The following is a 27,008-nucleotide window of genomic DNA, read 5'->3' on the forward strand; positions in this document are numbered from 1 at the left end:
TTTAAGACTTATATCGTTTTCATAAGGATACCATCATCGTAACAGGATAAAATTAAAATGGGGCCCCACGGGAAGCACTACCTTTCAAACAAAAAAAAATTATCAAAATCCAGTGAAAAGTTATGAGGTAACAGACATATAAAAAAAAAAATACAGACGAATTGATAACCTCCTCCTTTTTGAAGTCGGTTGAAAACAAACAATATTAATTTAAACGTAATAAGATAAACAAACCGAACAATAAGAAGTTTAGATTGTTTCTCCTTTGGTGTTATTATTTCATAAGGTGATTATAGTACAACCGTGTTGAATATGCTTGAACGTAATAGAAATTACTTGAAATATTGAACTACTAATTTATTTGTGTAGTCATTTTAAACGATATTCACCTATTTGCTTATTTGCATAATTTATTTTCTCAGTGATGATTAATCTGCATTGGTGAAAGTATCGCTCGCCATTTTGAACTTTTTTACGTGTGTAATGTAATTTTTATACCTTATTTATACCGTGAAACGTTTGAATTGTTTACTTGCAAAGTACGAAGGAATGTTCATTGAAATTTTATCTTATATCGTAAGTTAAAACTACAGCAGATTATGATTTAAATGTAACCGATTTTAAACGATAAAAAATAATGAGCAAATAAGCTGATAACAAAACCTAATTTTGATAAATAATTTAACTATTAAGAATGTTAATTTTTTTAAGTCGTTATGTGCATTGCTACTTCGCAGAACTACACCCGCGGGTGAGAGTGGCGAGCGCGGCGGCGGGGCTGACCCGCCTCCCCCTCATCCGCCGCCGCGCCCCGCCTGCTAGCACACTCTTAACAAATAGACATATAGTGTCACGGACTTTTTTTTTATTATTAAAAGAGGAATATATCTTTCATACACATTTTTTGAGTAACTTAAAACGTTTATGCTGCGCACGCATCGAAAGTCCATAAATGTGAATAATTTTCCCCGTTTTTGCAACATTTCTCACTGTCGCTGCGCTCCTATTGGTCGCAGCGTAATGTTATATAGCCTAAAGCCTTCCTCTATAATTGGACTATTCAACAAAAAAAGAATTTTTCAAATCGGACCAGTAGTTCCTGAGATTAGCGCGTTTAAACAAACAAACAAACAAACTCTTCCGCTTTATATATTAGTATAGATGAATAAAAGTATGTTGAATAAGTAAAGTATTTAATTGCAACAATATAGATATTAGTTGATTGAAAATATGCTATTAATGTTCTCAAATAATTATATACTATCCATAGATAGTCGTTGCTTAATTTAATAAGAGCGATGAGGCCGTCGCATTGCGGTTGCCGACAACAGATTAAAAATGAATATTTACTAAATAAAAATTATTATTATTACCATAATAAAACTTTTATTTATTTTATACATAAAATGGATTACATATGATATTCTAATATTACACAAGAACTTATAACACTTAATACATTAAATAATGTTTAGGTAAAATTATTTTGTTGAAACAATTAAAAAATTGTTAACAATGCGATAGGACATAGATCCATATATATTGATAAAGATACATTAATTTATATCGATAGTCTAGAAGTTCGAGGTAACCCTCTTACGTTTAAAAAAAATATATAATATTGCGATATTTTATATAAAATAATATTAATTACAAATAAATTTCATTTAAATAGTTTTATATACATCGCTAAATTTAGAAACTATTATATATTAAAACAAAAAATTCATAATATACTCCGTTCGAACAATTTACCTAATAAATACTTTCAATAAACTCATTCAGTTAAGGTGCTGACAACAGCCAAATAAGGTTCTATTGGTTCAATTGAAAATATTTTTTGTTTATTTTATTCAATTCAAAGCACTAAAAAAATATTTGTTTATTTTAATCGAATTTCTATTATATATAAACTTAACATATTTATAATTGCATCCGAAACATGTTCACCACAAATTTCTCAAAAGAAAATAATGTAAACTAACTAAACTCTAATAATAATAATAATTGTAAATAACATTGGTGTTGTCAGTATCTTAACGAATGGTTTAAGCCTTATCCGATAATTGACCCTGTTTTAGACAATAAATTAAAAAAAAAATATATATATATATGTAAATAAAATAAGAAATAATATATAAGCGAAAAAATCACAGCACATATAATATTAATATCTAAGGAATAATTTTATTATAGAATATTCCGTTGTCTCCTAATGAAATGAAAGAAAATATAAGTATTATGCATTAACAACACTAAATATATTATTAATAGTTATTAAAACATCGCACATTTCAATTCAAAAAATTTAATATACAAAACATCGACATCAATATATTGAAAAAGCATATTGAAAAATGCAGGAATTTTGTGCTGTAACCATAATAAATTTATTTCGTATAATATAATAAAATGTAAATTTATAAATTAAATATAAAAATGTCTACCTACTCTACACATTCAATTATTACAGAACAGTTGTGATGGAAAATTTCTAGAAATAATTTAAATGACTATCGTGGCGAGACGACTTGTAGCTTTCAATTACTTGGGATTATTTATTGAAGTTAAACAAGAATGCATATTTTTAGTTTATATGATCATATGTATAATATAATAATTATTAATTTAAATATTTGAATACATTGTGAAGGGTATAATAAGACCGCATTGAGCAGGAATGTTCCAACCCACAGAAACATTTATAAAAGTTATTAAGATTTGAAAAACCGTTTTTATATAGGCAGTATCTGTTACATAACGTTATATTATCACTTTAAAACTAATATTTTAGTTCAAAATGTTGTTGCAATCGACAAAATTCATCTAGTATTTGTCACAAATACTTTATTAAAATAATATTAACATAAATACATAATACTTTGTATCACTGAATCAGGTTGGAATGATATTCTGATTTATACCAACGCGTGTAATTGAAGATGTAGATAATAGTTAAAAATCTTTTAATTTAAATATTTAAACGACATCATATATTGTTTGCGTAGTTTCAAGTATAACATGAAGGAAAATTCATGATATTATCAAGTATTCCTTCAGTTAGTAAATTTGGATGTACTCATGTCGTCGCTGAGGGCTGGTGTTTAGTTTAATTCTTCAACTATGCGTCATATTGTGACACAGACATACTATCATGTGATAGACACTCAAATGTCACGACGGAACGCGACGGTAAAGCGTTTCTTGTGATATGTCATAACATGGAAATTTGCCAGGTGATTTCAATATTGATTAAATTTGCAGAAACATTGTCACATAAAATTCTATAAATTATATTTGTATTGCTTTATAATTATTTTTTTGAGTTATTTGTTATAAATAATATGCAAATACTGCGCGTATATATTTTAGAAAAATTTGAGCGTCCTCGCTCTGTGCTGGTCATGGAAAGCGATATAAAAACTTACAGCGAGGTGAGTAGAGTACTCGTAAGTATACATTTAATAAATGGTAAAATTTTGTTATTTCTTTGACCACAACAACAAATTCATATGAATTTCATTATATAGGTTGATTAACTACATTAAATTTACAGTAGGCAGAAATGCGTGTCGACTGAGGAGTGCAGCACAGTGTCTAGAGTGGCACGCAGCGCATGCGCAGTTCCGGGGAGACACAGTAGTGTGATGACGCGCTCCTCTTTCTTTTCATAATCCTCCGTGCCAGTGTAGCGCGCCACCCGGGCCATAGCCACCGCGCTTACCTGATTGCGGAACTTTATTAATTTAGGTTTAAAATATTAATCAAAATGGTCTAGTAAGTTCAGCGCGTTTAAAGCGGTTAACAAAACATCGTGAAGTAACTGGCATTTGTGTCGGATGGAGTCCTAATTTGTGGATGTATGAGTACTGAATTTGCTCAGCCTTTGCCTAACAGTAATATCTTAAGGGACTACCTATAAATAATCCATTGCAGTGATATATTATATTATTTGTATATTAATAAAAATAATTTATATTTATGATTGTAATAGAATAAATTAAATACCTTTTGGCCTTTTATCGACCATACAAAAATATTTTTCTTTTTCAAAAATCTTATTGATTTGACACAAAAGATTAGCGTTTTAACTTGTAACGCTTAACATTTAATAGATATTATATATTATTTTAATGAAAGCTAAATGCAAATACAAAATATTGGATTTATTCATACCTCTACATCGAGGTTTTCTTCTTCTTCTTCTTCTTCTACTTCTTCTACTTCTTCTACTTCTTCTTCTTCTTCACATGGTTCTACAACTTTTGGAGATCGCGGTGGGAGCTCAATAATCAACTGCAACAAATGATTAAATTATAAAATTAGATTTTTTTATAATGTCATGCATTATAAAAAAATCTTTATTTAAAGAATATGATAAAAAAAATTGAGTTGTTTGTGGTGAATACCTTATTGAATTCAATAAAATATCGCGATTTACAAATTGGAAAAACTTTACTGAATCAAACTAGGAAAAATGCCACTGAGAATATAATTAATAATTCTAGTTTCGTTTAAAGGCTATACGATCATTTAAATATAAATAAATAGACCAGCGAAATATATTAGCCAATGTAGCATGACCTAATTCAAATAGTAACTTTAATGTAATTACAATTTTAAAGTCCAGAATTATATAGTTTGGATCCAAATACTAATTGATTTGACTTTGTTGATTATTTGATTGACTAGTTTTACAATTTATTAAAAAGGTTCGTTGTTTATCGTTAAATTTTACTTGCGAGATACGTGCTGTTTGACTCTGGAAGAGAAATGCAATTAGTCATATTCCATCATTTTGAATTTGTTTGGTGCACATTTTATATTACTACTCATGTAGGATGGAAGTAGAAGACACTAGTATAATTAAGTTTTAATATTAACCCCACCATAGCTACTACGATACGCAGAACGTGTACAAAGACATGTCCCGACTCTTTAGTTTCAGTTTAGGGGAAAAACTCGAGAAGGTCAGAGGGTGAGTTTTTAATTTGATAAATTTCTGCCAGAGGTCACATGTAGCCCTCTTTAAAATACAAGCTCAGAACCAGGGGTACTCGTGCATAAACAGATCGAAAAGGAAAGTATTATTCAGAACTGCGGAAATGTAAAGGGACCATAACAAATAAAATCGCAATTAACGGAGCAAAAAATAAAAACTAATAAAAAAAAATTTAGAAAAATGGCACAAACACAAAAATCAGTGGGCATATAATTAATAATAATAGAAAAAAATAATAAGGCATCTTCGTTCATTATAAAGCTGATATAGTCTTTGGATTTAACTATAAATTCCAAAAAAAATTATCTAACATCTTACCTCAATAATTTGTCCTCGATATGGTCCAAGTGAACAATTTTTAAAGTCCAGCATTTCGACTAAACGCTCCGTTTCTGGATCGATTATAATGAGGAACTGAAAATTGTTTTTAAAATACTGATATTTCTAGACAAACTTCGATTTATAAAACTAATGATAACGTTATAGAACATTCTGCTTTTTTCCTTCCTTTAAAATTTATTGTCATTTCATATATTCTTGTAATTTCGTTGCTGTTTCAGTAAATGGAAGTTAACCAACATTTTATTTTTAGATATGATGTTATAAGTATAATTATATAAATTTATTTTTTAAAAAGAATAGGATGTTAAGCTTTGCTGAAACATGCGCGGAAATTTTCAAATTACATTAACAAATACACATAATATCACATTGACAGGCTGGGTATAAATAAAAATAAATCATAAAAAAAAACGCTCCAGAAAAATACTATCAAAATCCTTTTTTGTATTCTACATATTTTTCATATTGTCACAGATTAAAAGACCGTCACTAGGGTGCACTGCCGAGTTATCTTCAACAAACGGCTTGGCAGGCAAGTAATATAAATATGTTTGGATCAATAAAGGTCCTTCTGCAACATAACTTTAAATTAATATATATTTTTTTTTAATATATATTCTAAGTATGGAAATAATTCCTTAACACTTGTGAGTAAAGCCCTGTATAACTCGACGGGTATAGAAATTTTTAACTCTACCTATCACTCCTCCGGACTAAATAATAGTGTTCTATTTTATACATTTTTTTAAATAACGCTAATAATTTTAGGAAGAATGAAAGGGTTTCCATACGTTCTATAAGCCTTTAATGTTTAATTTTTTTTTTATTGGTTCGTCAATCTGCAAACCGAAACACGACTATACTAATTATTGCTGCTTTGAAAATGTGATGAAATCGTGTTCCCTACCCAGACGGGCTTGCACAAACCCCACTAAGTAAATAGGTAATGTTATGTTTCTGCACGTATCTATTGTGTACCATACCTTTCGCGTTATAATTAGCTGATAGACAGTGTCATCGATCAGCGCCTTGAAGCCGGAGATAACACCCAGGTCTGCATAACGGAAGCCATATCGCACGCAGTCACGTCGCCACCCACTGGGTAAGGTACCTTTTTCCATACCAAAAGTGGTGGTAGCCCGGGGCTGTAGACATGGAAGATATTTTATGAAGAAGGTTCCAGAATAATTTATTTATGATATAATAAGGAAAAAACCGGATGGTATTCTCGGAGGCGCCTACAGTGAGTAAATCATTAATACAAAAGCTGCCCGCAGAGATTCAACCAATTTTTCTAAAATATTACAGCTGTTGATAAATGTATCAATGTATCATACTCGTTCACGGTCAATTATTGTGACGCTCAGTATTCCATCCGGTGTGATACATTGAGATACATTGCTTGCTTTATAATGAAATATAAAAGTCAAGTTGGCAACTTCGGTGGCAACGACTCCGCCATCCTTACTACGAGTAATATCACTGCGATACTATTTATTAAGAAAAATTGTATAATATGCATTATCTTCTTAATTTTGATTTTGACCAAGGTCACGTATTTGTATACTACATATTAGAACTTTGTTTACTGTAATGAGACGACCAAAATATGTTTAATTACCTGAGGTACGGGGTCCCAGCCTGTCTGAGAAAGTAGTCCATGTCCAGCAAAAGCAACTAAATCTGCGGTGGCGCTCAGAGGTTTCGTGATAGCACCAACTAGACCGCGTCGTAATGCTGCCGCACCGCTTTCGCTCTCACCTACCGCTACACCTACGAGCGGGTGGTGGGCTATACCACCCACTGCACCTGTTCGCGATATGAATGTGAGTTATTTATAACGAATTTGAAAGAAAGTAGTTTGGATATATATTATTATATCAAGAAAAAATATGTTTTCTTACCAAGAATGTTTATAGCAAAGTTGGTGATGCCAGTAACCAGACCTGCCATTAGGTTGGGCGGTGGTCGTCTCCTATGAAAAAATGTATTATTGTAATAGAAATTTGTGAATGCGATACATTTTTATCATAGATCAGCTGATTTAAAAACTACTTTGTTCTACGCAATGAATAAATTGTGACCGGAATAATCAGTGGAAGTATGAGGTATACGACTACAAGCTACTACATAAAAAGCAAGATTTTCTTTATGTACCTAGCAGCAGCAGCTCTTTTAGCATGATCTTCATCTCCAGCGAGCAAATCCAGATTCCTTGCGAGCGACCCAGCCGCTGAGCTTAGCGAACGCAACAGGGCTCCAGCAGCGGCTGAAGCAACACCTTTGACGCCACCACCAGCGTTTCCAACTCGGCTAGCTAGCGCACCTGGAGCACCTAATAGCTCAAGACCACCTACCACCCACCCTGAAAATGAACATTTGTATCTTTTTAAATATATCAATTTATTTATTGGCTGTACTCAGATAAATAGACGCCACAATACCGCACAAGTATTTTTTTATGGTATAGATAGGCGTAGACGGGCGAATGGTCCACCGTATGGTTAGTGGTCACCACCTCCCACAGATATTAGTGCTGGAAAAAATGTTAATCATACCTTACATCGTCAATGTGCCACCAACTTTTGGGACCTAATATGTTATACCCATTTATCCTGTAGTAATGGCTCACTCACACTTCAAACCGAACACACACACACAACAATATTAAGTATAGATGTGTGATGGAAGAATATTTGATAAGTGGGTGGTCCATACCCAGATAAGCTTGCACAAAGCCCTACCTAGAAAAACCACAATTGAAGCATAAAAGATTAAAAGCAAAGAAAAGCCTCGTAATAATTACTATGTATTGTATTTAATAAGTGATATTTGACGTAAGCATATATATTGATATTTAAAAATTAAAGTTAATAAACTTTAGTAAGCGGTTTATTTTCTTCCACCTACCTGCACCAAGTATAGCCGCTGATAAGTAATGAACTGTGAGTGCATGTTTCAATCCTTCAAATGACGTCATCGCATCGTTGATTTGAAAGGCGCTGAGACGTAATGGACTTTCATCAAGTGCTATGTACATACGTACCTGTGACGATAATAGATACAAAATTACTTAACAAGGTTAATTTATTAAGAAATAAAATTATTGAAACTATAATTGCACTAATTGACACAAATAAAAACATAAATTTTAGTTACCGCAGTATGTAGGGTCAAAGTTATGTTGAGAGGATGAATAATTAACTTCCTCAATATAAGCGGACGCTGTAACGTGTAAATTTCAGCAATGGCTAACGACTCGGACGTTTGTATCTTTGAGGATGGTGGCACAGCTAAGTGGTAGAGTTCAAGCGCCGCAGCGACGTATTCGTCCTCTATGTAGAGACCCATAGGACCCAGCAGAACTTCTACTTCAGTTATTTCTGTTGGGAAGAATGGTTTCGTTGTTGTAATGTATAAAATATACCATGATGACAAACGACGAACCTACATAGTTTGGCTTTGAACTGCAAAAGCCTACGTTAATGTTATCACTTAAGAAATAATAATAATTGACATATTAATTAGTCGTAGACAAATATTAATTGGAAAAATCCATGAGGTGTTATTAAGCAATATTAATATTAAATGTTTTACTTATAAGTTATTCTGGACGTACGACAATTCATAATATTTAATTTACAACCTTCACGACAATACACGTATACACCGATGACGTCACCGACAAAATAAATATAGTATTACAAACTTATTCAGATACGCTCATGCCATTGTATGTATTTTTTATATGTACTTCGTAGATGTTTGCTTTGGTCAAAAATCGACCAGGAAGACAGTATAGGTACCAAACTAAGGAAAAATTAAAATATATTTTCACCTTGATAGTTTCGATTGGCCACGGTCCACCGGTCATGGCATGTCTTTATCAATAGTCTGGCCTTGGCGGCACGACTAGGGATTCTGTCATTGAACATCCCCCATAGCGCAGGCCAGGGTTCCAATGGATAAGCTTCGCACCGCGTAGTGGCAACAACAGCAAAATCATATTGCTCAGTGTCATATTGAGCGTTATCTAGCTGGATGTCGGCTATTGCGACCGTGGTTTTTATCATCTGTATTGAAAAAAGTATATTTTTTAATTTAATTGTTATAACAAACTAGCAGTCGTCCCATGGTGAAATATGAATGTAAATACTCTAACTATGGCAAATCTCACACTCGCACAAACGGCTTGAAAAAAGCATACAATTAATGTCACACCTCTTAACGTATTGTGTATATATCGTAAACTTCCTGTAAAATTATAAAATAAAGTAAAATTAGAACATTTGCATTGACCAATACTAAAATCGAAATGTATATTAAAACGTTTTAATGTGCTAGAAACTACGGTACATCATATATGCTTTTCAATCTTACCCTAGTATCAGCCTGCACGATCAACGCCAGTCGCTGCAGGTGGAGAGCGAGTAAAGGTATCGAATCGGAGGAGGCGCCCACGGACACTATCACGTTGTCAATAACACATCGGAATCGCTCCTTTTCCGACCATAGTTTGCTACTATCCAACCAATCTAAACAAAAATATCTTAGTCTAGTCTATCTTTAAGCTAATATTTTAACATAACATGCAAAATACATAATATAGTTTATTCTGAAAAAAAAAACGATATACTCTAAAATATTGTTGTAATAAAATATTAAATAGATTTTATAATTAAAGATATTTAAAACTAGTTTACAACGGCATATTGCCATTGTAAAATATTATTAAATAAATATTGCCAATTTATTTTCATTACATGAAATAAAATAAATATACCAAAAAAAAAAAATAAGTCAATGAAATAATAATAAATTATACGCAAAAAAAAAACATAAACTAAAGAAAAACCTTTTTGGGAGACACCTTCCAAGAGATATGATGTTTCAGAAAAATCGGAGGAATCTTTACGGGCCACTGTCGAATCGCTGATTAACTCGTTTTGATACGCCTCTGTGAATTATATTATCTCGTCCTTATGTTTTCATAATAAATATTATTGAATAAAAATCAGCCTTTAAGTATAAAAGATCGGATTTTTATTGAATTAATATTTCAATGAGTACTAAATCTAAAAAGAAACTAACTTGACTACAAATTACGGATAAATTATCTTTTTTTGACGGTGATTAGTTAAATAATTGTAAAGATGAAGACTCGTCTTTCGAATGTCAAATCAATTATATCAAATAAATCATCAGTTAACTAGACCATCTGCCACACAAACATTATAAGTTAACATTAGCCGTTAATGTTTTTGTATTATAGGGAAATTATTTTATGTCAACTTACGTGGGATGTCTTCGTGCACCGACTCGGAGCGTTTCATCTGAGACGAGTCATCGGCTCCGATCGTACTAGCCGTCGTCATCGTCGAATCCCTTGCTAAGTCGCTTTTCCTGCGTCCGTACTCTGGTTGAACCTAAAATTTTAAAGATATTTATTTAATAGAATTATATTTTTTATTATATTCGTAATATTTAAATATATTTTTTAATATAAAAAAAATACTTGTTTAGAAGTCGATGGTTTGGATTCTTCAGCAGATGTACTGGCCGCATTGTCTTTATTCACATCGGTCGTGCCTCTTGATGATTTGTCTAGAAATTGATATAAATTATTCTATGCTATTAATACTGACAATAATGTCGTCCCGACCGATTTCGAGCACGGCGCCAAATCAAAGACCAGGGGGCTATTACGGTTAGAGAGTTTGATAAACGTTGCAGTCGATACATCAGTACTATGGAGTATTATGCTATTGCACAGGTGCACAATACTGATTTATATTTTTTTGAATTGATTTAATTTGATAATAGCAACAGTCGCTATGCTCTAACCGTAATACCCACAGACAACTACGCAGGCCCTATTATAGTGCTCAAGTGTGTGCGCAAACAAACGTTCGCTCTCTAGCCCCTCAGTGTCATAATCCGATGGGACGATAAATACGATACAACCGGACTAACTTAAGACGCAGGACCAACAGCTTCACGTGCTTTCCGAGGCACGGAATTACAAGTTACAAATATATACTTCTAAATTCCAGACTCCGGGCTGTTACTAAGGATTTTTCTATAGAAAAACCCAAAAAGTTTTGATCGGCCTGGCCTGGGCTTCCAGCCTAGGACCTCGGGATCTGCGGCCATATATCTTAGACCAACGAGGTAGTCATAACAACATTATACTTAATATTATAAATCGATAGATAGACTACCTTTTTGATTGTTATTTAGTAACGAAAGTATTAAGTAAAGTATTTCCATTATTTCACGCGCTTATTACCACAGACCTCATATAATAATAAGAATTATCAAGACCATAATTTTAAATAAAAAATATTATTAAAAGTTTGACTTACTTTTAAAATAATTCGGTCCCACTCGTTGGAATTCAACTTTTGTTGTTTCTTGTGTCTGTAACAATTATAAAAGTATAATGTACAATTATCCAATAAGTTCGATATAGTGATTCGAAATGATATTTTAACTTACTTCTTGTGTCTGTTTCGACTGGCTCTCTGCGGAATATTTGCCGAGCCTGCGTCTGATGTCACTCGCTGATATGTCATTCTGTTACAAATAAACAAATGTTATTAAGGAAATATTTTACAAGTTAACTATAACAATACAAAAAAAGGCACAGACAACATTTTTTGTTGAAATTTGCGGCGGACTCTTGACTACAACGATAAGGCTAACCCTACTATCTTAATGATATTCAACAAATGGAGTTCAAAGTCGGGTACATCATAATTCACTACTATTCGTATGTCGCGCTAAGCCGCTGTATTATATATTTTTAACTTTCCGTGGTCAAAGTCCACGCTAGTCGCTATGGTTAATGTTAAAAGCATACTTGGTCCACGTCCTGCAATTCTAAGGGTGTAGAATGTGGTTGTGTGCGCACACGCATTTTCATCGTAACGCCGCCAGAGAGATGTAAAAGCTGCTCTCCATTTGTCACCGCGATCGGTTGGCTCCATTCGAAAATCCCTTCACCTGTTAAAATATTTATTATAAAACAAATGTTTTGTTAACCATTAATTCGCTTTCAATTCACTTAGGCATGTACTTAAACGATCATAATTAAATTAAATTTATATTGTATAATTTGTATTAATTGTTTTTTTTTTTTGTGCGTCAGTTACCTCTGCTGACTCCAATGATTATAATAGGAGTTGGTGCGCGTCCCGCTTGCTCCGGCGGCGGATAACGTGCGCAGTACGCGGGCGTCGAGTAGTGCATGACAGTGTTCGATTCTACTACGCACCACCACTGCACGCCTAAACAGTCTTGTGCCGGCTGGTAACAGAAGTAAATACATACATAATATCTGCAATAATTGCCGTTGCGTTAGATATTGGTATTATTAGAAAGGAAGCTCATAGATTAATATAACCTTACACTACGACTCCAAAAATAAAGCAACCAATACCACAAACTGCGTAAAGTAGGCGCATATTTTATGAATTAAAATAACTCGGGTATAGATACAGTTTTCTATGAAATAAAATTTGTTATTATGCTTCTGTTGTACACACTCACTAAGCTTAAAACATACATATATATTTCATGTGACAGCAAAGAGGATATATTAGGCTTGTCGAATAGGACAAGTTAAATGTAAACAATATTAAGCGAATCGGACCTTCATTGGGTTTGTGCCGTCTTCATTTTCAGCAGGTTGCGCGATGGCAATGATCGTTTTTGTGTGGTTGTGCACCACAAATTGTGGACATCGATCTTCTGAAAAAGCCACAATCCATCGTGCTTCGTGCCGCAACTGCGTCACTACTATTGGCACCTTAAACATAATAATTTTATTTAGTATAGATTCTAGTTGTTTCTTATCGACTACGTTATATAACAAACCTATAGAATTTGTATTTGATGGTAAATTATTGTCTTTGATGAAAGATATTATTTATATTTGTCGTAAAATTTCTTAATTAAAAACTACGACATCGCATGTAAATGGTTATAATCCTGATGGCTAACATTAATATTGTGTCAGCCCAGTATTTAATTGAAATAAAATAGAAAGAAATTGGAAATTTACGAATCACAGATAAAGTTACATGCTAAATATCTTATTGCAGGTATCTCACTTTTCACAAAGGTGTTTCAAGAGGTGGGTGTTACCGTGTAGACATTTTTGTATGGGATAATTCCCATCGGTATATCGCAACTGTGGTTCTTTAATGTTAATTGTCTTTAATGGTAATTACATGTCAATGAGATATTAAGTAAAACTCACGGATCGACCGTTTTTGTCCTTTAAACCAAACGATCTTCGAACTGGCGCCATCCCTAGCCGTAAAGGTACCGGGGTGTTTGCTTGATAGATTTTAGTGGGAAAAGCGACGCAAAGGAACGCTCGTAATTCATCCGCCTCGCCCCCTCGCCAGCGACCGCTCATCCAGAAACGACTCAGGGGACTTCCTTTTAGACTGGAATTTTTTTTTTTTTATTAAATGCCTAATAATCCTTATATCGAATGAAGATCGAAGGTGTGGACATTGTTCAGAATAATAAACTTAACAATATTTTTATGAACTAAGGAAATTTAAAATTAGTGAATCGTTGAGGTGTTAATTTAATACACAGAGACAAAAGTCACGGAATCCATTTTTTCGTTGGAGATGCAATACCTTGTGACATCACTATTTTGTACAAATCAGTTTATAACGAGCAAAAGTAATCTCAGTAACTGCTGATTCACTAAGATATATTTTATACCTAGTTTTTAAGTTTCGTTTATCTCTATTCGTCACTTGCATCTTAAGTTAAGTTATAACTGAACGATATCAATTTAATTTAAAAATTGTTACCTATCTCTCTTCGCCGGTGCAACAATTTTAAATACTTTAGGTCGCAGAACCGCATTCTCCATTTCGTTCGGGACGGCTAACGCCGATATCTGTCAGAGAAATAAATTAATATGAGATGAGGGAATACATAAAGTATTTTATAACAAAAAAACAACGCAGCAGCTGCCTAATAGTAAACCATTTCTTGAGAGCCGTTGAGGTTCTAATTATGTTCTATTTACGAATAAAAAAATGTTCGTTCTTGGTATTTTGCGTAAGTTGAAATTGCTTAAAAGACGAGTACTTTGAGTTGTATTAGGATGTCAAATTACGTTAGCAAAGATATTCGTAGTATATTTGTTAACTTACCAAAATATCAGTAGTTAGCCAGTTAATTAGGACGTAGGTGGATGTTATCCCGACGATATTCATGTCGTCCTTTATTTCGTGATACATTGTTACGAGTGCCACCTATATCAAGAAAAGGTTTATAAATCAAAATTATAAATAGGTTTTTTATTTATAATTATAGTTGTATAAAAAGAAACGTGTACTTTGGTGGTAGTTTAATCTATTCTAACATTATAAAGAGATACCATTTATTTGATCGTATATGTGTCGCGTCTATGTGTAATCTCATGAACTAATGATCCATATTTTTTTACTGTCTTCCAAATTAGAAGCGGCTAATGGTGTAAATAACTGTATCTATAGTCAAAAATATAATCTATTAGGTGTACTTCGCTGTATAAAATATTTTTCTTTCTCCTCTTAATAACTGTGTTACCTTCTCGTTACATTGCACAGCAAACGTGGCCGGCTTTTCAAATGCAATTTGCCCCGGCCCAGGTTGTCCGTATCGACCAAGCTCTTCTTGGCAGAATTCCAGTTTGCCACTCACGAATATTTCTCGACCTATCTCCACTGACATGAAGAAAGGTTTCTGTATAAAAAAAATATTTTATAACATATCTGTGTAATTTTATCTGTACTAAAAATAATTCGAACATCATTCTTCCTCTATCTTTTTCAATTCAATACATATTAAATATTTCAACTTATTTTGTTTATTAAAAAATATTAAGAAAATATTATATTCATATTTTTTTACGTAAATCATTAAATTAAAAACCTGTAATATTGCGGTGGGAGGAGCAATCACAACCCCTGGATCCAGTCGGCACATGGGTGCTCCGTCGTGGCCGCGTAGTGTTAACAATATTGGAGAAGCGTTCGCGAGCAACACAATGGGGCTCACAATCAGTTCTAGTGAACAGCCACTGCCTAATCGAATTGCTTCGTATCGTATCTGTCGTAAGATATGTTGTAATTATCATAATTTAAAAAATAATTTTCACAAATAAGACGAAACATTAACACACTTTTAAAAAAAGAACGATTGAATAAACTGATATAAAAGAGATGTAACACTGAGTTTATTAAAATATCGATCGTTTAGTGATGTATGTGTATAGCTAATTGTCGCGTCTGTTTAATTAATTGAAAAGATCAATAATAAATATTTTATGTCTACAGTTTGTAAATTATAAAAGTAAAAACAAGAAACGAGTAAATATTTATAAGAAAATACATATAACTACTTTTATTGAAATAGTGTTCGCACTTACATTGACGTCACATCGTGGTTGTAAGTATGCTGGTTCCCAAACACCACGCCAATGATTGGTTACTATTGAGTACGGCCACTTTTTACATGCTTCTCGAGAATTTTCCAACCTAAGTCATAAGTAAAATATTTTATATGTAGCAGTTTAAAAGGACATCTATGTAAGCAAAATGTAATATAAGTGTTCTTTATTATAGCCTAGTGAATTACAAGATCATATGTGCGTTCACTTCATTATTAGCCATTAAATCAAAACAAGTCTATATTAAAAGAAAAACTACTAACGTAGCATTGATTACATATTACTCACCACTGGTTTATCATGTTTATGACGTCGTCAATATGATTTAGGGTGTCCCGTTTGTCAAAAACGGACCTCTCAGTCATGCCATAATGTAAGAATACCGCTTCACGCGTAACAGGACAGTCGATGTCCCTGGACGAATTATATATAAAATCTGATGTTATTCATCCAATAAAATAGTACTAATAAGTAGGAGGCAAGCAGTTTGAACGTTGTTGTTTTATCAGCGCAACTGGGTTTTCAAGAAATTGTTTCAGGCGAAGTTTAAAACGCTCACGATAGGATAGGTCGTCCTTAGACGGGAATAGGAGTAGGAGTACGTTATATAATCCAGACATCAAATGATTTATATTTTGAAACTTGATATCGTTTTTTATCACACTACATATTTTATAACATAGCATGGATAAGGTGAGATTTAGGATTTCATGTCTTATGTGATAGCTTACGAGCTGAGTAAAAAGTCGCAGGTTCGATCCTGACCCCTTGGGGTATTATCGTCCCCACTCCTAGCTCAAGCTTAAAGCTTAAGTGGAGGGGTAAATGAGAACATTCATTATATTCATTAAAAAAATCGACGACTATTATCTATTAAAAACAAACAAAAAATGTTTATCTTTACCACATTTTACAAAGCATACTTAAGGTTGGATCTCCCTAGTGCGCATAATACATACACGTATCAGAGGGACCCTCTCTACCATAACATCGTGTGTTATAAGCAACTACATAATAAATAAACTTTTAATTAATATAAATAAAAAAGATAACTGAAATTAATAATTATTACAAAGTACAGGTGTGTCTTTCTGTCTATCTATTAAAACCAATGTATTGAAAATATACACTTCGCCAATGCACCAATATTTTAATATAGTTTAGTTAATTTGAATGATGGTTGTGGTGCATTTAAGGTATTCTTGTTTTATTAAAAGAAGTAGGTAATGGTAGGTCGTTTACCTGTACTGGAAAGTGAGTTTGTGTCTTATAGAAGTAGTTCCTGGAGCCATGAGGTGAGTTATGGCACCACGACCTTCCGCCTTATGTACGGTGAGCGGATAATTATATGTCACAGGTGCGGATGGCACAAGACTCTCCCCCGATGATATCCGTACCTATGAAACAATCTCTACTGTAATGCGTGCTCACTTACAAATATAATAACAGGTATTTTGTTACTTATACTATGATTACTTTTATGATATGATAGACTGTCAAACGTGACGCATCGAAATAAATAATGGCCAACAGTTGGCCCCTAAGTACACGAACACTAGTAAAGTAGTATGACGATTGGCGAGTGACAAGCTGTCACACACACCAAGATAATAAAGAAGGCCCGTTTATTTTAGCATTTTGGTAATGCGACATTCTATCTAGATCTATAACAACAGCCTGTAAATTTCCCACTGCTGGGCTAAGGCCTCCTCTCCCTTTGAGGAGAAGGTTTGGAGCATATTCTACCACGCTGCTCCAATGCTGTTTGGTGGATACACATGTGGCAGAATCTCGTTGAAATTAGACACATGCAGGTTTTCTCACGATGTTTTCCTTCACCGTCGAGTACGAGATGAATTATAAACACAAATTAAGCACATGACAATTCAGTGGTGCTTGCCTGGGTAATTATCGGTTACACGCAATTATCGGTTAAAATGCATGCGTTCTAACCACTGGGCTATTTTGGCTCGATATAAAAAATATTTATATATTAATTATATATCGTTTCAATTATATCTAAGGTTATATATATTATAACGTATAGTTTAGCAAAAAAAATATTTACCATTCAAAGCAGCCACGTACAATCGTATTCTTTCCATAACTGAACTTTCATTAATAGGCTATTTGACGATGCGAAAAATAAAGTGTCAATTATTGTAATCAATTATGAGTATAAACATGCATTTTTTTAAACGTTTGTCACGTGACACAAAACGCTCCCGATTGGTCGGGTATATGATGACGTCACTTGCTTGTTAACCTCGTTTCTTTCGTTATGTGGATTATATGTGCCACAGATTACAATACAGGCAAGTGACGTCACCGACCCCATTGTAGCGCCATATTGTCAAAGTAGCGTTTTCGCGCGCTAATTAAATATGGAATTTTTTATTTGATATTTTTCAACAAATATGTACTAAAATAAAAAAAAAACAACTTTTACTGGGTTCCTTGACCTCTACTCAATAATATAAAATGGATTTTAAAAAGCAGTCAAATAGCCTATTATAAGAAGTTTTCTTTATAATAAATGATATATTTATTATGGCAAGGTCAGGGGTCCGATATATATTTTTAATATCAAGTCCGATAGCTCCATGCACAAAATCAAAATATACTTTATTCGAGTAGGCTCTTACAAGCACTTTCGAATCGTCATTTAACAAACTATTCAAAGTAAAGCTACCTTACTTCTCGTTCTATCCTATAATTCCATTAAAAATCTGTCTACATGTCCTAACTATTTTGATATGGTCCATCATCACAGCACATCATCATTATTTATCTAAGTCATGCTAAGGAGTACACTGTTCACGAATAATATAATTACTTTCATTCTATCGACTATGTAGTTAAACAATGTATATACTTGTATAGCGGTAATAGTTCGTCACAACTTACATCAATGTTTAGAGGGAGATGTGAACGTATCATGTAGAACGGCCAGAACGACGAGACAATACCACCGTCGTATTTGACAGGGGTCACTCGGCACCACACCGACATGTACTCCGCCCTCTCTTCACATGGAACTTTTAATGCGAAAAAAATAATATTAGAACGTTCATAGAAAACATTTTAAAATAATATAGAATAAATTTAAGGAATAAAAAACATAGTTACATATTTAAAAATGGTAAAACCTACTTTTGACAAGCCAGGGTATGTTTCGTTTTCTACATTCTCGAAGCGGTATTTCGCCAGACCAACTGTTTTCGTTCGACATGAATCTAACCCTGAAAAATCATAATTATTATTAAATAAATAATATCAATATAAATAATTACGAAATCAAAATTATTTTTTGACAAGTACAAGTTATATATAATCGAAAAATTAAGTTAATCCTTTACTATATTTGGAAGATTACTGTGTCAAATTCACATTTGTTTATTTGTTATCAAAACAATACACTTACGTACTGATAGTTTAAGTACGAACTATTGACAGCGCGGAAAAGCAGACACCCTATTTGGGTTCTTAAATCAGTCAGAATTTATTTGCAATATTTTAACCAATGAGAGTTTAAAAAAACACTGAACTATTATTATTTGATTTAGAATAATATCAATAGCTGTAAGGCAATATATTGCAACTTTTTATTTCCACTTCGGTTAAGGGAATTTGATTTCTCATCACGGCAAAGTCGTTTAGATGTGCAAATGGGCCTCGTGATGGTAAGGTCACCACCATAGACATGTTAACCATGCTGCTGACATGTTATAACAATAACAAATATTAACCATTCCTTACATAGCCAGTGTGCCACCAACCTTTGGAGCTAAGATGTTATGCCCCGTGTGCCTGTCATAATGGCCTACTCACCTACAGTTATTGCTGTTTAGCGGGGGAATTTCTGATGGTACTTACCCAGACAGACTTGAACAAAGCCCTAACACCAAGTTAAGTTCTTTAATAACTTATTTGCATCACTTTTATTACTGCACAGTAATTCATTATTATTTATTTATTATCAAATAAGAAAAAATAGAAAGTATTACATATTATTTGGAGCACTTACTTGAAGGATGCCTCACAATCGAGATCGCACAGAACACTTAGGCCGACGCTTTCTGCTAGTAAATTGTTTGAACTTATTATTTGCCAGGCACTGTTTGGGGAGCTTCGAGCCCGAAGCTTGAAAAAAAAAAATTAATAAAATCAATACTAATCACTTTAGTAAAACCACTCATAGTGGTTTATGGATGTTTATTGTAGACTAAATAAAACTTAAACCAGTTAATAAGTCATGTGTTCAACATCAGATTATATAATGAAATCTAGAACTCTTCTCGATGAGGGAAGCGACAGGCGAAGACAAAAAAAAATTAACCAAATATTTGGCTATTCTAAAATATGACAAGGATATCATTATATTATATTCCGAGAATATTTTTCTCGCTAAGCTAGACATGGCTAGAGATATAGTAATGATTAGGTCTGCTTTACCTTGTACGCAAAGTCATGACGCAGTAAATTCGCAAAAACGAGTCTTCCAGAAAGGTACATGTCTCGTCGAGCCCCACTTTCTGTGACACGCACGTGTAAAAAGACACCCCTTGTATTCAAGGACGTGTCTTTATCTTCTAGGCGAATGCGTGTCGAACCAGCCGTAAATCGGATGCCTACGATCAAATACCTTTTAGTATCTCGGTTTATAAACTATTTGGTACGGAACTGCTTGAATACATAAATATTGATGATAAATTATAATTGTCTATGATAAGTTGTTAAACTTATTAAAATGATGAGCCTCCTGCGCGTTTGCTACCAATAACATAAAAAAAAAGTAAAGTAAAGTTAGAGTATTAGTACATTATACATACTTTTGGACCAACGCCAGTTTGAAGATGTGTTTGGTAACGAGAACCTCAACCTCTTTGCAGCTCCAGGTGAAGCCCATCTATTAAATATGAACAATTATGTATATAATAGAACGTCATAAAATAAATAAGACATTGTTTTTATTCTAATTTGTAAATCACACTATTACACTGTGTATGATAATTGACTTAAATATGAGAGTGAAGAGCTCTAACATTAAAAATACTAAGTGTGAAATAAAAATCACAAATTTAATGTATATTTTGGTTTACTAATAAATTTAACATATTTTTATTATTCTTAGTTATTTCACAAGGTTAAATTTTATTTAAAAAAAAAGTATCATCCGTTCGAAATGGAAATTTTACCGAGTAGAACCGACAGAAACTCATTCATTTACATGTAATAATCGTGTACCACTAAAATTGATGAATTATAAAGAAATACTTTTAATTAAAAATGCATGCATAATTACCTATACGACAGCGAAGCCCCGGGGCTTATCGGTATCAGCTCGTCGGTCCCTTCTTGCGCGATGCGCACAACGCTCGTGCAATTATTGTGTACCCATAACGTTATGCGGCCGGCGAGAGCTGCCATAGGATTGCCCTCAGGCTTTTTCAACTCCACATTTTCCTTAATATGTAGAACGCTCTGCCAGAAACGCGAAAATTATAAATATATTATTCATAGTAACATCTTATTTAAACTACATATCTTCAAAAAAAAAATTACCTTTTTATATACGGCGTTCCAGTCATCTACCAGAGATCTCAAGGTGCTGACGCGTGCGACATGTAAGACCACGCGAATGTCGCCAACGCGAAAACGAATCCGGTTGTCAACACCATAAGCTACAGTGCCTTGTGCGCGAAATTCATTGATGAATTTCTCCATAGTCCCACTAGCAGAGTCTATTATATCGCTCCTTTATATTAAATAAAGACATATTATATTAGCTCCTAGAAAACGGAACGTAATCACGTACGTATGTCGTAACACAAAAGATAAAATTATTTTTAGTAAAATTTTAATGAAAATACACAGGATTACTAAGCTTACAACAATTACACGATAAGACAAGATATAATATATTAAGCTCATTAATACAAAAATATTTTACGGATTAATGCATTCATTATACTGTGAAATATATGACCAAATCATTTTTAAATATGTTAGTTTGTTATGATGTATGATTGATGCAAGAGTGTAATTTTTACGACTTACGAGAGATATGTTTCGAGTAGTAGTTTCGTGGTAGAACCGAACACGCAGTGTATGGAGGAGTCGCGCGCGCGCAGCGTTAGGATCCGATGATTCCGGACGAGTGGTGGGGAAACATAGTAACCCTCGACAATTTGAGATGACTGCCTGTGTACGAATGTAAATAAAAAAAATTCCATCGTAATTTTCAGTACGATTATTACACTTTTGCGTTTAAATTCCAAATAATCTTTTGATAAAAAAAGTGAACTACAGTCGGGTTTTGTTTCATAGCAGCGATTTAGCTAGTTTAATTTTCCCATAACAACCTACCTAGGTATGATAGTATTATCATTGTGCGCATGTATCTCCATAGCAGACAGCCGCACAGCGACGCGGTTTCTAGGCAGGAACAACGGTCCGAAGTAAGAATCAACACGTAATACCTCCGACATTTGATCAGCTGTCACGTTATAAGTCCTCTTGGAGTAGTCTTTAGAGGGTGGAATATCGGCTGTCTATTGAGAAAACGGTGAAATAAATTAAAATCATAAAGTTATAACCTTAGCCATTTCAATCGAAAGATTAGATATAAACAGCAACTACTGCGTAAAAGCAGTAAAAATTATATGTACGTAAACTTTACGTAGCTCTCAATCGACTCTGATGTAAATACTATAACATTAAAGTAGAATACTGCCTATAATGATCTAAATATAAGCAAATGTAATTTTTACCGCTTTCGAAGATTTGGTTTCGGTAACTTAAAAATAACTTTATCAACTTAATAGACGCAATTATTTTGAAACCACGGAGAGACACTTAAATTTTATTTATTTATATTGATTTCGGTTAACTTAAGAAAATATAAGTCGGTTTTGCAAATACACATTGCAATTATTATTAGGAATATGAATAATATGAACATTTATAATCTAATTATTACGAAGGGATCAAAGAAGTTAATCTCTTTATGGGCACTATTACAAGAGGTATTTTGAATCCCTTACTAATGGGTCTTCTCGTGGCATAAATTTTCTGGGCTCAAAGTGAAACGGTAGTTTATGATCCGATTCAGAACATGTCCGTATCCGCCACAATACCGCAAACACTGCCTCTGAAAAACAAGAATATAATGATTAATAATTATCAAGTAATAAGGCTTATCGCTACATCTAAAAGAATATTAAAAATATATGTCTATAACATGAAACGAAAACAATAATAAAACGCTCGGTATAACCGTTTTAATAGTTATAGTTTTAGAAGAAAGTATTATAATATATTTACACATATAATATTTTATAAATAAAACAGCAATTACTGTTACGACTATTCTTAGGAACTCATGTAATTCCTCACCGGCTTCCTCCACTATCGGCATATAGTGGCTATCCATGATATGTGCAATAAGAAAATCAAAATCTCTTAGTCATGTTACCGATGCGGTTGTATGTGAACAAAAGAATTACATAACGTACCACCTACCTTATCTGAGTAGCCAATACAATCATTCGGCGCGTGCTGAGTTCGATTCTCACATTTAAGCATAAATATATTTAAAAATAAGTTAATTTTATCGTCTATCGTGACGTTCACGTACCACTCGGTGATGAACTAAGAAGCATCTCTATTGATTCCTTTATTGGCAGCCTGAAATACGTCTGCGGCTCCCAGCGCACCAACATTGGACAGTACAGCTCCAATACACACTGAATTTCATCATCCTACAATATAAATATATCATTTGTGAAAATATCTCTTCCAAGAATGACGTAAGGCTTGGTATTTAAAATGGCTAAAAAAAAATTGTAAATGTAGTTGAGTGATATGAAATACTTTTGCAGTTTTTACTCTAATAAAAAAAAAGTATTTTTACAGAAAATGACATTACGAAGTATACTCTATTTCAACCACAACAGGAAATAAATAACATTTGACAGGAAATTGACGCGATGTCATTGTTTAGTCGAGAGCTTGATTAATCTATGATATTCACTATGGACTTGCGAAAAAATTGCGTTTTGATCGTCGACGAAACTGTTATAGGAATTTTGGAAACTGTTATAGGATTTTTTTTCCTACTTCCATTGGAATATGCTATAAGTCATAAAACGGAACTAACCTTTAAGTCAGCTATAGGATAGACGATGAGGCGAGTGATCGCTCGCGGATGCGGATACCGCCATGTCAACATGGTTCCGTGCAATGCAACCTGGTAAGCCAATGGCTGATGACAACCTGACACTACCTTGAAAGCGCCGCTTCTACAATGAAAAAAGATTACTATCAAGTATGACAAATGAATTAAATGAGTGATTTGATAAGTACAAGTGTAAATTCCCCAATAAACATCCATTCAATCCTTTACCAAGAAATCGGCCAATTGCCAGCAAGATCAACGAAAGTCGTTGTAGTATATTACGTTAAACAATTTGGCTCTAATGTGAACAATTACTGTTTGTATATTGCGTTACCGAACTGCTATTGATCAATGATCATTAAGATTTAATTTAACAAGTTAAGAATGTACAGTATTTATTAATATTTGAGATTAGAATGTCTATAAAATCAATCGATGCGCCTGTTGGCAATGTTATCGAAGTTATTTATGTTTATATGATACTAATTTATAATTCCTATTCAGCAATACGAGTGCTAAATCAACCATGTATTCATTTTATATTTACTAAAGGTACTATTATTATATTGAGAGCCGAGATGGCCCAGTGGTTAGAACGCGTGCATCTTAACCGATGATTTACGGTTCAAACCCAGGCAGGCACCACTGAATTTTCATGTGCTTAATTTGTGTTTATATTTCATCTCGTGCTCGGCGGTGAAGGAAAACATCGCGAGGAAACCTGCATGTGTCTAATTTCAACGAAATTCTGCCACATGTGTATTCTACCAATATGCATTGGAGCAGCTTGGTGGAATATGCTCCAAACCTTCTCCTCAAAGGGAGAGGAGGCCTTAGCCCAGCGCTGAGAAATTTACAGGCTGCTAATGAAAGGTACTATTATTATTGTTAAAAAAAACGTTCTTTTTTATAAATTACCTTTATGTTCTAATAATAATAAAATATATATAGTCGTTGCGAAGTAATACAATTTGATTCATAATAATCTATATGAATTATCTCTCATCGACATTTTTCGTAATTGAATCCGGGCATTATGCGTAATCACATCTCTAGTTAGTTTTCGACTGCGTTGAATTTCTGCTTAAATTGTGAGTATTACACAATTTTTTTTAATACGGATAGATATTGCCAATGTTTATCGTGGACGTATTTTAAATATTTATTGAATAATCATTACTCACCGCAAATCATCCTTATAAAAGTGGTTATTGGCATCATCGTTATCGGAAGAGGACTGATCGTTTGAAAATGCAGTCCACTCATTTATTGTTGACTTATCTGAATCTTTGCTTGGTGTCAAATCAGCCGAGGGCGTCATCTAAAGATAGCACAGGATTAGTTAAGTTGTAGATTCTGGATGTTCTGATAAGCGTCACAATTATTTTTAAGCTGTGGTATCTTAAACTTAGGTTAACACGCAAGGTATAATGACATTAATTACAAATAAAAATCTATTTATATAAATAAGTTTAGTCTAGTAAGACCTTGACCCTTACCTTTACCCATCCAAGTATTTCTTTCACGGTTTCGTATAATCGGACTGCAGTAGCCAAATCTGCCGGTCTTACGTCGAAGATTATCTTGTCCAAGTCTACACCAACTCGCAGAGTTGGAACGAGAAGATCTGAACCTCCTTCTTCTATCCTCCAAGCCTCCCAATTTGCATCGCATAAAATCCTTTGAATTTATAAAATTACAGCATAAGTTAAAATTATTGGAGCTTAATAATATTTGCCGCATGTGTTAGATCTCTTTGGTAACATTTTCAAAATATTATTTTTGTTGAAATTTTATTTGTAAGTTGCTATTAATTTATTATTAATAATTGTAGTATATATTTCAATATAAAGATAAAATTGTATTCATATTTTAGAATCGTTATATAGATTCGTTATAATCCAAAAAATCCCTCACCCAGCCATGAGCGGTTGTAATATAACATGTCGCTTGTCCTCCTCAGATCCAGCTGTTAGTACTGCTGCAGTGATCAGGCTTCGGAAGGTCAACATGTCGGGTCGCTCGCAAGCTGCCAGCTGTATCCGCACAGCGTCGCACCCCACAACGCCTTCCGAGCCACGTATGGCTAATTGATTCGTTTGTATTATTACGCACTCGATTCGGTGACCAACTATGAAAACAAAAAAAACGAGTACTTTATTTTTGAAACTGGAACGATTATTAGGATTTATTTCTGATTAACATTGGATATAAAATAAAACAACTAGTCTCTTGATCAGATACGAACCCAAATTGCGTCGAACATTATACAAAAATGGATTCGATATTTCCTCTGTTTCTTCACAAACTGTATCTTTCGTTGTTATGTGTTTCTTAACCTGTGTTGAAATATATTTAATTTAATTGATTTCCTATTATTAATGAATATTACAAATGAACTTTTGTTACATTTACCAGATCCACAATGCCTTTGATTCTTCGAATTCTATCTGTGCATACATCAAACATAAGTGGTCTTTCGACATCCAATTGCACAACGCCTCTGGCGCTTGGCTCGCCCAATGGTGTCAATCCTTCTAAATTTGAATACAAAATAGTAAATGTATAAAAGTATATTTAATAAAAAATGATATTAACCAGCATTTCTATAGTTTTATTTAATATTTAAATATACCTAATGGTAAATCAACGCGCGCGGTCGCAAGTGTTGGTGGTATGTCTGTGACGGGATCCGGCGTCCCCTTTGTAGTGTCAAGTATCGGGGAATTCCATTGATCCTCTTGTTGACCAACCCCAAGACCTACCCAGGCATTGAATAGCGATACCTGAAAATTTAGAAGCTAGATGAATTTTACTAGCAATAAATGAAAACCATTTAAGCCTGAAACACCTTGCTTAAGTTTTTGAGTGTCTTCATATAACACTATTATAGTAAGTTACAAATGAGCATTAATTCTAAAAATGCCTACAACGTTGTTTGGCGAGGAAGGCGAAAACTTTCCCGCAGGAGAAAAAAACAAACAGTTTCGAGGCATGTACTGGTCACTAAATCATTCAAC

The 27,008-nt window shown here is 33.5% G+C and overlaps 1 protein-coding gene across 1 annotated transcript in view; it reads right to left on the reverse strand.

The window, feature by feature from the left end:
* Positions 1–3,074: 3,074 nt before the first annotated feature.
* Positions 3,075–27,008, reverse strand: part of LOC113401435 (intermembrane lipid transfer protein VPS13B) — a 47,060-nt gene continuing 23,126 nt past the window's right edge. Inside the window, exons 42-86 of the mRNA XM_064220301.1 lie at positions 26,624–26,774; positions 26,404–26,525; positions 26,237–26,327; positions 25,906–26,119; positions 25,488–25,668; positions 25,173–25,309; positions 23,971–24,112; positions 23,449–23,572; positions 22,856–22,962; positions 22,179–22,363; positions 21,870–22,013; positions 21,375–21,567; positions 21,115–21,293; positions 20,642–20,718; positions 20,265–20,440; positions 19,837–19,952; positions 18,963–19,051; positions 18,717–18,847; positions 17,052–17,206; positions 16,098–16,223; positions 15,789–15,897; positions 15,293–15,469; positions 14,948–15,103; positions 14,530–14,631; positions 14,182–14,270; positions 13,608–13,800; positions 12,999–13,154; positions 12,499–12,652; positions 12,207–12,349; positions 11,843–11,920; positions 11,710–11,764; positions 10,860–10,948; positions 10,641–10,770; positions 10,200–10,301; positions 9,725–9,879; positions 9,183–9,417; positions 8,504–8,727; positions 8,255–8,390; positions 7,502–7,709; positions 7,249–7,319; positions 6,966–7,153; positions 6,328–6,489; positions 5,321–5,416; positions 4,177–4,296; positions 3,075–3,724 (exon numbers count right to left, since the gene is read on the reverse strand). Of these exons, the coding sequence (XP_064076371.1) occupies positions 3,551–3,724; positions 4,177–4,296; positions 5,321–5,416; positions 6,328–6,489; positions 6,966–7,153; positions 7,249–7,319; positions 7,502–7,709; positions 8,255–8,390; positions 8,504–8,727; positions 9,183–9,417; positions 9,725–9,879; positions 10,200–10,301; positions 10,641–10,770; positions 10,860–10,948; positions 11,710–11,764; positions 11,843–11,920; positions 12,207–12,349; positions 12,499–12,652; positions 12,999–13,154; positions 13,608–13,800; positions 14,182–14,270; positions 14,530–14,631; positions 14,948–15,103; positions 15,293–15,469; positions 15,789–15,897; positions 16,098–16,223; positions 17,052–17,206; positions 18,717–18,847; positions 18,963–19,051; positions 19,837–19,952; positions 20,265–20,440; positions 20,642–20,718; positions 21,115–21,293; positions 21,375–21,567; positions 21,870–22,013; positions 22,179–22,363; positions 22,856–22,962; positions 23,449–23,572; positions 23,971–24,112; positions 25,173–25,309; positions 25,488–25,668; positions 25,906–26,119; positions 26,237–26,327; positions 26,404–26,525; positions 26,624–26,774 (6,342 nt within the window). The 3' untranslated portion in view covers positions 3,075–3,550. The remainder of the gene's footprint in view (positions 3,725–4,176; positions 4,297–5,320; positions 5,417–6,327; positions 6,490–6,965; positions 7,154–7,248; positions 7,320–7,501; positions 7,710–8,254; positions 8,391–8,503; positions 8,728–9,182; positions 9,418–9,724; positions 9,880–10,199; positions 10,302–10,640; positions 10,771–10,859; positions 10,949–11,709; positions 11,765–11,842; positions 11,921–12,206; positions 12,350–12,498; positions 12,653–12,998; positions 13,155–13,607; positions 13,801–14,181; positions 14,271–14,529; positions 14,632–14,947; positions 15,104–15,292; positions 15,470–15,788; positions 15,898–16,097; positions 16,224–17,051; positions 17,207–18,716; positions 18,848–18,962; positions 19,052–19,836; positions 19,953–20,264; positions 20,441–20,641; positions 20,719–21,114; positions 21,294–21,374; positions 21,568–21,869; positions 22,014–22,178; positions 22,364–22,855; positions 22,963–23,448; positions 23,573–23,970; positions 24,113–25,172; positions 25,310–25,487; positions 25,669–25,905; positions 26,120–26,236; positions 26,328–26,403; positions 26,526–26,623; positions 26,775–27,008) is intronic.

This window comes from Vanessa tameamea, chromosome Z (assembly GCF_037043105.1).
Source record: "Vanessa tameamea isolate UH-Manoa-2023 chromosome Z, ilVanTame1 primary haplotype, whole genome shotgun sequence".
NCBI classification, from domain to species: Eukaryota; Metazoa; Arthropoda; class Insecta; order Lepidoptera; family Nymphalidae; genus Vanessa; species Vanessa tameamea.